The sequence below is a fragment of the Aspergillus welwitschiae genome (genome assembly GCF_003344945.1).
Source record: "Aspergillus welwitschiae strain CBS 139.54b unplaced genomic scaffold BDQ94scaffold_49, whole genome shotgun sequence".
In the NCBI taxonomy this organism is placed as follows: Eukaryota; Fungi; Ascomycota; class Eurotiomycetes; order Eurotiales; family Aspergillaceae; genus Aspergillus; species Aspergillus welwitschiae.
Window position 1 is genome coordinate 185076 of NW_020798743.1, and position 12340 is coordinate 197415.

Consider the following 12340-nt stretch of genomic DNA (forward strand, 5'->3'; position numbering starts at 1 on the left):
GTGACAGACCGCAAACAGGCCAGTAGATGCATAAAGGCTGGCAAGTTGTGTTTTCCGCAAATGGTCAGGTCGAAGTCAAGATAGTTCACCCAAATAAGTGGGAACTTCCAGATCGCACTTCTCCTCAACCACTGTCAGAGAGGTTTCCACATGGTAATGGGCCCATTTCCTATGGCTCGGATCGATTCCTGTCTTCGAACCAGCAATACGACCTACAATTATGGATTGCCTTCGCAGCGAGGAGAAGTCCGTATTCAAAGTACAGATTCCCGAAAGGTAGTGGTTAATTGCTCTGAATGGAAAGAGATATCCACCCTTACTCAGAAAAAAAAGCTTGCAACGGCGTCCCCTGCACCCTTTCATACATAATTTCCACTGTTGTCATCCTTGTAAAGCTGGGATTGAAAGTTCCCCATTTTGATGAAAATACCTGCGGCGTCATGAAAGCCAAGCGAGGATGCAGCCTCTAACAGGTGATACTCTCCTTCAATATCGCAACGCGGAAATATCATGACAATGCCCCTAGGATGTCCTCCTTCTATAGCCGTCTCAAGGACACTGACACCTCGCAAGGGAACGTCAATGCCCCGAGCAACGAGGAAGCTGCATGCAGTCTCATGACCGCAGTTCGCTGCGAACCGGAGCGGAGTCCTCCCGTCTTGGTTAGTTGCGTTGATATCGTAGGCTTGCTCAGCTACGGTCTTTAACACGTTAGGCTTACCCTGGCTCGCTTTACGGTAGATTCCCATCATAGTACTTCCGAATTGGCCGTTGTTCTGTTTTCACCGTATAAGAAACCAAACCAAGAATAGTGGCGAAACAAAAGTGAGGCAAGAAGATTGAAACCTGAAGCACAAGTTGGGATTGATACGAGCTCCGCCAAACCATTTCCTCATCTTATTACGAAGGGGAAATATCAACACAAAATATGAGATTGGGCTTTTACTTTACAGAAACCCCTTTCTATTACTCCCTGGAAAGTCAATTTACCCCAATTCCAGGTATACAGACACGTTTGAACTAAGACCGTGTATTTTCAGCCACGAAACTGCGGTTTCTGGGCGGTGAGTGATATCCTATCCCTGGATTCTTATTATCATAATCGACCAAGAATCAAGACGTATAAAGCTCATGGCAGTGGACCAATCGACGACCGTGCAGGAATGATTTGTCATGTTGAGTAATCAAATTGTGAGCCGAGGCTGTCTCATTGTTGAACCATGGAAAGGTAGTGTTGTGTGACTGGCACAGGGCGGCTAAGAAGTGTCAGGGGCAATTTCGAGGTCAAGAAGCGCCAAGACGGTACTGTGTTCTTTCAATAATCTTTGTTCAAGATAATTTCCATTGTCATATTCATGATAAAGTTATATACAACAATCCACCACTCGAATTACAGTGTTCTCCAAAAAATGGGTCAACAAAACGATAAGACCTCGACAATTGCATGAAAAGTTTCAGTGTAGCGACGCTGCACCTTACAGCATCTTAATATTACGACTTATTGGCCCAGACATGCCGTAGCTCAACATATCCTATGTTGAATAAACCAACTGAAGATTCCGTTGCAGCGTCACTACTATAACCTAAATAAAGACAAAGTATACTAGATGCTCTCTTGAAATATATATCTTCTCGTACTGCCTTCCAATGAAATGTATGTCGAACATATATTTACTGAATGTTTTAGAGATTGCTCGATGCCATGTACGTGCGTGTGAACAGATCAGGGTAACGTTTTAATGTTCGGACTATAGACCAGAAAGTATAGTACTGGATCAGCCCGTTCATTATGTTGTTTTATGTACACTATGTGATAAAAAGTCGAGGGACACTCGAAATTTCCCGGAATTCCAATCATGATAAACTTCTAGATAGATGACAGATAGTATGTCTATAATTACTAAAGAAATATGAGTAATTATTGTTTCTGTAAAGTGTATTGATTATTTACTATTAAATATCTCAAGTGTATGACGAACAATTTATAATAAATAAATTAAGTTCTTTGTTGTATGTTATGAAGCATAAAAAATATACAATTTTATTACTTTAGCTTAATCGTAATCAGTACAGTTTCACCTAAGAATGATACAAAAATTATTTTGGTCGAGTAAGAATTATAAAGTATTTAGTTTTGATAGTATCCATTTTTCAAGATAATATATCTTATATATTTGTTGAGATAATTGTGTACGAATACGATGAGTTTTGGTGTGTCAGCAGGATGTCCCGAGACATTTGAACACATTAAACATTAGCTGTTGTTTCGAGGCATCCCGAGGCAGTCTCAACTGTGGGTTTCTTGAATTGGCCCCCTGACTATCAGGATGATGGAACTTCGATGATTCGACAATGAGCCATAATCAGAGAGTCTAGCTTTTTGATCAAAACTTTATCTACCATTTAGGGCTGCTTTGACGTGAGTAGACTTTGTTTATTAATCATGCCGCCATGCGACTACAGAACTTCCCGCGCCGAATCCGGATACGCCCAACCCGTTTCATATGAGTTGGACTCTATCATTTGGGAACGTTTGATTGGGCAGAATGAGCCGATGCACAGCACTTCCGAGTCCCAACAATGTGAGCTCCACTATAATCAGACTCTCAACAGCCGCTAACGTTCGAGACACCGCTTGCTTAGGCTTTCCTCAACCATGCTAGCTATATTCTCTTGTACTATGACAGTATTCTCTTGTACTAAAAGAGTTATTGGGCTCCTAATCTGACAATGTTCAGCTCTCTTGTCAGACCACATGCAAATATTTCTACAGCACCAACTGAGCAAAGAAAAAAAAAAACAGAAACGTGCAAAGCAAAAGTTGAAACTTTAGCAATGGCGTCGGCCAAGGAATCCAAGAAACAGCATTCTACAGAAACCTCTACGGACCTTTGCTACCAGGGAAGTTGTCATTGCAGGGCTGTACGCTTCTCCGCAAGGTTTCCGTCGCCGCTGTCGCAATTAACTGTGATCTCCTGCAATTGTATGTATATGACTACAAGTCGAATACAGCAAGTCTATAACTGCCCTTCTCTGCGGAATAATTATAGGTTTCAAACAGAACTAGTCGCTAAACTAACAAATCTATCCAGGCAGCTATTGTCACATTGCAGGGAGTTTGCTGGCTTTTGCGGATGATATGGAGGTTCAAGGAACAGAATCACTTACGGTATGAGTCAATTAGCGCAATATCTCTTTTTATTATGCTTTGTTATACTTGATATATTACGACCTACTGAGATGAATGGCTCATATACAGGAATATCGGTTTGCCACGCACACTATACGGATCTTTTTCTGTAAAATCTGCGGGGCTAATGTGTACAACAAGTCGATCAATCCACATTTCCAGTATGGTAAATGTGCTATTAATGTGAGTGAATTTCTAGCGGTTGCGCATAGCCCATCACTCTTCTCTACAGTCTATGCCTGTTTACCATGTTTGAGGATTGCAGAAGAGCTAACAGAGATACCGGGATTCCAATCCAGGTGCGCCTATTACATGGGATTGACTTGGAGACCATAGAAGTGACAAGGGGTGATGGTAAGAATCTTTGGCTGCCGCCTTTAGAAGAAAATTCTCTGTAGCCCTCAGGGCACAGCCACCATGATTTATGCGACTCTCGTGAGCGCCCAAGTCATGCTCTAGTACAGAACACATGTCAGATCCTGCTAGTAAGACAAATGCACCAAATATGTTCTATGCTTAATGACTTCCAGTCTTAGACATTAAAGGTATATGTCCGATGTTTCCGCAAAGGAGAAATAAATTGTGATCTTAGTTCTCTGGACCTGCAGTGCAACCAAAATATCTTTGTCAAATACGCAAGGAGTCAGTTATGAAATATTATAAATTTATCTGAGAATGACCAAGATACAAGGTTTGTCTGGTTTTAAATCTATTCAACTATTAGTTTATTAGTATGACTAACTTGAACAGCCATATATAATCCGTGGAAATAGATAAAAGTATTTAGATCTTAGGAAGTAGATTTATAACCCAGAGAACTATATTTCTATTATATCTTAGACCTAGACAGACCCAGCGTGCAGCTGAAGCTACAGCATCCGAAAGCCCAGCTCGGCAAACGTTGTATATATCTTCCTTCAGAATAAGATTTATAGATATATACTATATTTATATCCTCAACCTGTCTCACTGAAGAGATGAGACCAATTCTGTGCAATCTTGGGGACTCCACGTCTAGCACATTGATCGCCGTGTGTAGGTATATTTTGAATTCAATTTAGGATTCCATTGTGTACAATGATCAGCCCAGCGCTCACACATAAAAGTGCTCGTAGGTGGCTTTATTTTAGCTGGCAAGGTTGATCAGCCAAGTATCGTACGCATGAAGTTGTAAGTGGGAAACCTCGCTTCTCTGTATTTAGAATCTATCTTTTAAGCATCAAGTCCTTTGTATATGTTGACTTTCTTGGACTCCCAAATGATCTAGTACAAGGAATTTCCTAGAGTGCTCATCTTAAAACCTGCTTATCTTGATATTGAAACCGGCTGCGCACGTACCTTTGAACGTGGAATTTTCCCTTTCGGGAAGTTCCATAGCAATATTAAGATATTTAGCCTGAGATAAAGCTCCTATATCAAGAAGGACAAGTTTTATAGCTTTAAAGCGACCCGTGAATGATGTACGTGTGTTTTTTTTTTTTTTAGGTGCTGGTTCGGCGTCAGATTACGTGAACTACGGGTGGAAGAGATTGTACGGGTAGTAACTAATTATTGGTCCGTATAGGGCAAATACGAGAGGGGGTTTGACCCACTCATGTATAATCAAAGAAAAGATCCGACGAACCAGGCCTCAGTGATCTAGCGAGAAAAGGTTCGCCCCCTACAATGTGCAGGGGATAAATCAATAAATCAATCAACACTATCTGTATCACACGGCAAGAGGTACGTGCAATAAACTAAGAATACAATCGCGTTGCTGATCCTGAATTTTAGCTCTGTGGATGGTCGGCCAATATTCCGAAAGGGGGTGCAGGTTCTCGTATTCGTATAGGGACACGTTCTGTTGTCATCGAAGCCATGTATCCAATGAAATTGACGAAAATGCATACAATCTGTCAAGGATACAAATCATGGTCCACACAACCCGCAATGGGATATCTCAAGGCTTGCAAAGTTTATCTTTGAGTGCGTGAGGGGCCCGCTTCACTAGCCAGAGATCCTCGTCTAAGCACGTGAGTTCATCTCTATGACCGAGTAGGATCATATTGAATTCCTTGCTGCCCTTCCTTCACCAATGCTGGTTATTATTTCTTCTTCTTCTTCTCTTTGTCCTTGCAAGTCCGCACGATGTTCGAAAGGAACGCTGATATTGCAGTATCTCCATTACATTCTATACCTGTAATCAGTGGCAAAGGAAAGCTCCCCAAGCGAAGTATTTCCAAGGGCGCACATTCAGGAAATTCAGGGTGAGAAATTGCTGAGTATAGTATTTCTATACCTATCAATGTGGCCTCCGAATACTAATTGCTGAGCAGTGATGCACGGACATCGCGAGATAGCAGAAGCCCGGAAACATTACCGCCAAGCCCGTCTTATATCACCACAATATTCTATCTGGCATACCCGCCGCCGCATAGCTCCTCTCCTTTTCGCCAGATCAAGCCACGGTTATTACTTCAGCTCCTCCAACAAGCAGCTAGAAAGAATAGACTTCATCCAGTTTTTGAAGTCTTGCTTACAGCGCCAGTGGGGTTACAACACTACCAGAAAGAGGTCCGCTGTAGATCAGGTGACATAGCCTTGGTCCACGGTGATTATTATAGTGATTGTACTTTACCGGACGGCTCAAGAGCCAGATATTCGGGGGAAGAGGAAGATGAAGATGAGCGAGCAGGGAAGATCAAAGTGCTTGCAGTTATTCGAGACCAGCGGAAGAACCATGCAAGACGGGATCATCTAGGACGAGCTGCTGACAATGACAGCGGCCCGGTCAGGTTCTTCTTCAGCTGCGGTGCTATATGGGAAGCCATCACTGCACAAAATGGAAACAACTATCAGTTAGTAGCAGTTGACCCGGGGGAAAGTACGGTCAATGGGGATTTGAAACTGATAACATGGACGCGAGAATGCCCTTCCCATGAAAACGGGGGAAACGAAACACGAAGAGATATCAGATTTCGCCTGAGCATTGTGAATGGGGATTTCCAAGAGTTGCCGATAATGGCCACTGCTACAATGCAATCCATTCAAATCATGTTCCAACCCCGGAAACATGACGACTTGAAGTCGCCCTCATCTTGCCGACCCTCGTCATCACTCCCATCAATCAGTAGGGAAAGGGCACAATTGCTCACCACAAGAGACAATCCGTTCGGCTCCCTGGACGTATCAGTTTCTGAACCGTTGTATCTCTTGTGTCTTGTTCTTACCTCAGCTGTGTGGGTAGCTTCCAGTGAGGGATGGTTAATTCTGTGAAATTGTAAGGTCACAAGATGAACTTCTTTGGCCCGCGGATGGTCAGCTACGCGAATGGAGCAGACGTGCCATGCTCAGGGGATGGTGTTATGGTTTGCTTCTTGAGAACCTTCTGGGCATCACCAGCGTTCTTCGGGCTCTGTTCAAAACTAAGGTATGTTAACTCCGAAACTTCTACATAACAAACTCTTCTAGTGATCTGAATGGTGCAGAAACATATCCTGTGACGATTTAGGAAAGCACATAATTCTACCTTGTAGAGGTGCTGAAGTCATGCTTCGCGTCTTGATAAAGAAGGTGACGTATCGTATCCTTCTTCCAATATACATAGTTCTCGCGCGGCTGTTTTTCATTGCATTTGATATGTTCCTATTCCGGTTCACCGAGCGTATTCCTGTGCCAGTCCAGTTGCCACGAAACGGAGTACTATGCTTCTAGCTAGTTACTAAATTCATACTTGAGGGTGCACATGGAAGATATTCATTCATGTTGTCCCCAACAGTCCACCAACTCTGCCGAACAATACAAAGTCTAATTGTATCATGAGATTTGTACGATATTAAGGATACATCGGTATGACAAGGCAAACGCAGGATCGAATGGCTTGACGCTATGCACCAGAACGCAACTGAGGATGATATCACATCCCTCTCATAAAAATCAAGTATAATGGGTATCTCTCCTCATGATGGTCTGCTTCTGTTTCCCGTCGTCAAAAAAGAGCCACCCGGTGCGTTTGAATCCCCTACTTCCGTACAAGGGAATCCCTGCGTCAGTGGCTACCAAAGTAGATGGAATACCCTCTTCCTCAGATCGATCAATTCCCCACTGAAGCAATTTCTTACCCACCCCTTGCCCCTGGGCCGTTGTCCTGACGGCCAAGACACTCAGATACCATGTCTCAGCTGGTTGACTAGCTTTAGCTGCATCAAGCTCACGTCCAAAGTATTTCAGATTTGACCAGGATATGGATCTTCGTGGTGTGTCCAGAAAGAATGTATAGGCAATTTTGACATCGAGAAAGATCCGTTTCAGCTCTAAATTATATATGCAGGCATTAGTTCCAAAGCCGTGTCTCCATTATTAAGCGACGTACTTTTGGAAAAGCTACTCCCTTGCCAGCTTTTTGCTGCATCACAAACGCCAGTCCGTTCCCATACTGCAAATCCTACTATTCTGCCCGGGTGTCTGTCCGCGCCCTCAGCGCCCTCGTCGGTATCCCGAACCTTGGCCGCGAGGATGAACTTTCCACTGTCCAAGAAATCTTGCAGTAGAAGATACTTCCATGCCACAACAAAATCTTCAGGATGGTCGCGGCCACCGGGAAAAAACCAACTCATACCAGCATCATCACGAAATGCATCTGCTCCGATGTAAGACAATGATTTCAGCTCTTCAAGGGTGGTGACTCGATGTAGAGTAAGAATGGGTGCCATGGATAGTGTTGACTTTGAATCTTTATCACTGATCGAATATGTATATTTAGGTAAGGTATCTTCCCCTTCAGCCCTCAGAGTCTGCGGTGTGATGGTATATATATTATTACAATATAGGCAGCAACTGAAGCCAAGCCCCGAGCACCGAGTTTCCTTGAAGTGGCGCAGTCTTAAAGTTTTCCGAATGCCGAAAGCGACCGTGATCCACAAACCAACGAGCCCATGGTGGGTACTGTTTCAACATAGCCTGTCTATACATATGACACGGTGGAGTCATACTGGCCAACTACGATGTGACGCTGTTGCCTGCGTGTCCCAATGCATTGCTAATCTCTGGATAAGATATTCTCCCTATATCAGTTACAGCTTATAGAGCAATGTCATCATGTGGCATGAACTTAAATCCTAAAATTTCTATCGCGACGGTTGATGACGAGAGCGCCAGGTCTGAGCAAGTCAACTTATGGGACGGGCTGAAACAACCAAGACCTCTGGTCGGAGACAATGAAAGCTGAGAAACAATGGACTAGCTTACCCCGGCGTACGAACCTGTCAGACTATGTTGAAGATAGATCAGACAGGACTACCAAGGGAAACACTCCACGCGATCAGAAGACAAGGAGGGAGGCCCACTAGTGCTGTGCCGCTATATGAGAGAAGGTGCAGACAAGTGTTGTAGTTTCGCTGCTTTCATCAAGGCTACGGTTACCTAGATAGCAGGACGTCTGGGATGTAGACCCAAACCCATCCTGGATACATCAGTATAAGTCCTTATATATCCTACTCCGGAAGTGTTCGGGAATTGCCTGGTCGGTTTTGTCTCCAACTGGATACCAGTGTTTTTGCGCTTCTGGAAGTATGAAAGAAGTGTCCAATACAGTTCCTAACTCTGACAAAGCAATCATTCGCTCACGCTGACACGCAGTAGACCACAGCCACGAATTAAACTCTTGGTTCTGCTTCCACTTTTCGAAGGGGACGGGAGGTTTCGGATAATTCTCGCGAGGCGCTGTCTCGCCGGGGACCGAACCGCTGCGGAGCGCCTCCCTAACCTTCGTGTAAGGCAACCTCGAATGTCTTTCTTTTCTCTCCTCATCACCCCGGTATCAGGCCAGCTATGACGGTATGATTGTAGATGATGACTGAACACCTCAATCAAGACCGAATGCCTTCCACTTCCACTTTGCGGGGTTCTCTGTCGCCTGCTACGGCGACCGATCAGAATGAAGGCCGATTGACCGAGGCAAAGACCTGCAAGGCCTGCGACCAGAGGGTGGGCCGCCAGTAAATGTGTCCAAAAAGTAATTGCAGACGACAGCTCAGTGCTGGCTCGCATTGCGGCATTAGGCTTCGCCGAGCCTGATCCACTGGGGTTGGGCCGCCGCATATGCAGCGGATTAACCAGTTCATTTACTCCTTATGGAAAGTTAGAATTCGATGGAGTCGGGCATCCAATACTCAATTATAAACTGGTGAAATGATAAACCTCAACTGCGTCGACTCTTATCAATGGGATATAGTTGGTCCATTCGAGGTCAAAAAGGGAAGCCCAGCCAAGCAATGAACAAGAGAACGTAGGACACAAGGATCCCGAATAAAAATTGCTACCAGAGAAAGAAATCGCACATTCGACCAGAAACCTACGCATTGGCAAAATACCACCAGTACGCACCCAACAGCTTCCTTTCTTTAATATGATTGTCCCTGTCCAGCTTCTCATCCGGACCATGAGCACCATCGTCCGACCTGCCAACGGGAAGCAGCATGATACTTTTATCGTAACCCAAGGCATTCTGTATATCCAGCGTTACGCCGATACTATCGTAATGTAGCCATTAGTGATACTGATCTGAGTGTAGCAAAAGAGGGGAAGCAGAAAGCAAAGAAGTAGCTAGGGAACAAAAACCAACCTTCCACCTTCGCGAGTCAGATCTGGCTTGGTGTTATATACTCTGTTTGTTGCTGCTCTTCCCGCCGCGAAATCTGAGTCCTCGGTATTTGCGACCCAGTACGGTGCAGATTCACCACATTGTTTCACTTCACACGTATTCGTACTACCTAGCTTCTTAAACTCCTGCTCTAGGTAGTGCACCACCAGGGCCATGACCGCTTTACCTTCCATGGTTGGCACTGTCCGGATGGAGAACTTCCCAGTCACCTTAGGGTAGATGGCTGTTGTCTGATTTGGGCTGGGATCTGCACCGTTGATACCATGGATCGTGATAGAGGGGTATCTCCATCGGTGCATTAGAGTGTCCTTGGCGGTGGCGTATATAGCTGCCTCGCTGCCTATTGTGCTACGGAATTCATCCATATCGAAGTCAATGTCTTCGTATTGGGCGATCTCATCCGGTGTAACGTCATCGACCAGCCCGTTGATTCCGGGGATCAGGATGTTGCCATTCGAGTCGGCTAGCTTGGACAGCATAATCACGAGTTCGGTCATTGGCTCGTGGACCGTCCCTCTATATATACCGCTATGGAGGGGCACAGGCTCATGTCCCGGCAAGGGCTTCTGGGCGATTGTTATGGTGAAATAGTTGATGTCTCGAAGGCTGTAAGTGAGACAAGGCTTTCTGGTAGTAAGCCAGTAGTTGTCGGAGATGCAAGCTGCGTCAAACTTGGTGAATATGTCCTTGTGTTCCTGCGCAAATTCTGAGAACCTAACTAAGCCAGACTCTTCCATTCCTTCAAAGCACAATCGCAGATTTACTGGGACGTCGACTTCCGCTTTTTGGTAGGCCTCAAGGGCACTCAGCCAGGCGAGCACGGGACCCTTGTCATCAGTTGACCCACGCCCATATAGTTTCCCGTTTACCTCTGTGAGCTCCCAGGCGGGATGAGTCCACCCGTCGCCCTCTGGTTGGACGTCGTAATGACCGTAGATAAGAACGGTTCTCTTCTTAGGGTCGGGCGTAGCTGGGTGGTTGGCAAGAATAACGTCGGGTAGCTTGAGAACGGCTGTGTGTCCGGCGGCTTCCTAGTGACCACGATTGAACATTTGCTCCTAAACCTTCAAGTTGATTTTCCAGGAACTCTGCCATCTAGACACGGTCGTGGATGGGAGTTAGTAGGCTATAACACACCACATAAAGTGTTCTTGAGAGTGAAACAAACGTACCTGATCAACTTTTGTGCGTCCTTCAGTGGTCAGGTCAGAGGAAACCGATTGAATTCCGACCGCCTTTGCGAGCCCTGATCCAGCTTGGTTATGACTGACTTACAGAATTATACAAGCACAGAAGAACCCACTGTCTGTGATGAAGTGTTGGGATAGTTGATCGATCCTATAGAAAGCACAAGGCAGTAGTTAGCCCCTGATAACCCGCCGGCACCGATCTTTAACCCTTCCTATACATACTTCGTAAAGACCTGATCCAACGTATCAGATAGCATGGCTGGATAGTAGCTGAATGATCATGAGCCTTGCTTGTATAAAAAGAGTGTATTATATTGAGAGACAAAGAAATGGAGGGGCCTTATGTTCTGCAAGGGGCTGCAGAGGGCAATCGAGAGTTAAATAACCTCTTCTCGACTAGGTTGGGTCTCAGTCAGCTGCGTCAATGCCACAAATTCGACACATGTGGCCCAGAAGGGACGAGTGGTTCGTAGATGACCAAACGATGATGCTTATACCGCGGTCATGACTGAGATCGTGTAACCAGAGTTATAAATTAATTGGTAGAGCATCACGGTATGGTGCCCTGCTCTGAAGTGTATTATTCTCGGGCACTGCTGTGTTTTAACCAAAAAGCAAGATGTTTTCAAGGGTTTATGATGATGTGGCGGCCTTCATGCTGAGGGAACCGCACGGAGATTTCACACACGAGGTGTGATTATATGGGCTGCAGATGTCATTACCACCATAGATGTCATCTTAATTAATGTCTTCTTGACATGTAATGGCATATATATTCTGTTTCGCTAAAATATCCCCTCAAATTACTTATTCGCTAGTGACGCAAGCGAATGCTGAGAGAAAGGATGGAGAAGAGGAATATATAAGCAGAAATAGCAACCTTCTTCAGTGTGTCTGAAAAGGTAGTGGTTGTACCAGCGATAGTAGTAGGCTTAGTTGACCTGCGCACATCCATGTAGGAAGATTATTATCACCAACTGTTCGACAAGACTCTAGTTGTTGTACTGAGGCATTGTCAATTCTCACAGTTGCAGTATCACCATGCTAGCACAGCAACTTCAAAGGGGGGATGTTGCAAATCGTAGGAGTCGCAACCCAAGTAAACAAGAAAGCCTCATATACTGAATAAATCTTGTATATTTCCAGGTATAACTTACCGTGTTTCATTGAAGATTAGCCACAGCCAATGATTTTCAAAACGCCAATACGGGCATAGTGAATGATTGCTCTGTTCGAGGACATCTGCTAACTAGGTTGACGTCCCGTATACGGCCCACCCTGTTGACGTATATCGATGCAGGAAGTGGAGCCATCAGTGCC

The 12340-nt window shown here is 44.9% G+C and overlaps 4 protein-coding genes across 4 annotated transcripts; 1 reads left to right on the forward strand and 3 right to left on the reverse strand.

The window, feature by feature from the left end:
• Nucleotides 1-359: 359 nt before the first annotated feature.
• Nucleotides 360-749, reverse strand: BDQ94DRAFT_175081 (ankyrin repeat domain-containing protein; the record flags this gene model as incomplete). Its single annotated transcript, XM_026772445.1, has 1 exon — nt 360-749. One exon carries the CDS (start codon nt 747-749, stop codon nt 360-362), a length of 390 nt encoding a protein of 129 aa, XP_026621106.1.
• A 4568-nt stretch (nt 750-5317) lies between these two features.
• Nucleotides 5318-6445, forward strand: BDQ94DRAFT_163114 (uncharacterized protein; the record flags this gene model as incomplete). The annotated part of the gene is made up of 2 exons (XM_026769672.1): nt 5318-5436; nt 5530-6445. The coding sequence occupies 2 exons, from the start codon at nt 5318-5320 to the stop codon at nt 6443-6445; spliced, it is 1035 nt and encodes a 344-aa protein (XP_026621107.1).
• A 341-nt stretch (nt 6446-6786) lies between these two features.
• On the reverse strand, nt 6787-7947 carry BDQ94DRAFT_152858 (GNAT family N-acetyltransferase). Its single transcript, XM_026768054.1, has 2 exons — nt 7542-7947; nt 6787-7482 (listed from the first exon to the last, which is right to left on the reverse strand). The coding sequence occupies exons 1-2, from the start codon at nt 7879-7881 to the stop codon at nt 7106-7108; spliced, it is 717 nt and encodes a 238-aa protein (XP_026621108.1). The 5' UTR covers nt 7882-7947; the 3' UTR covers nt 6787-7105.
• A 1574-nt stretch (nt 7948-9521) lies between these two features.
• BDQ94DRAFT_163116 (uncharacterized protein) lies at nt 9522-12333 on the reverse strand (the record flags this gene model as incomplete). Its single annotated transcript, XM_026769673.1, has 4 exons — nt 9522-9699; nt 9792-10699; nt 11936-12064; nt 12229-12333. 4 exons carry the CDS (start codon nt 12331-12333, stop codon nt 9522-9524), a joined length of 1320 nt encoding a protein of 439 aa, XP_026621109.1.
• Nucleotides 12334-12340: the final 7 nt, after the last annotated feature.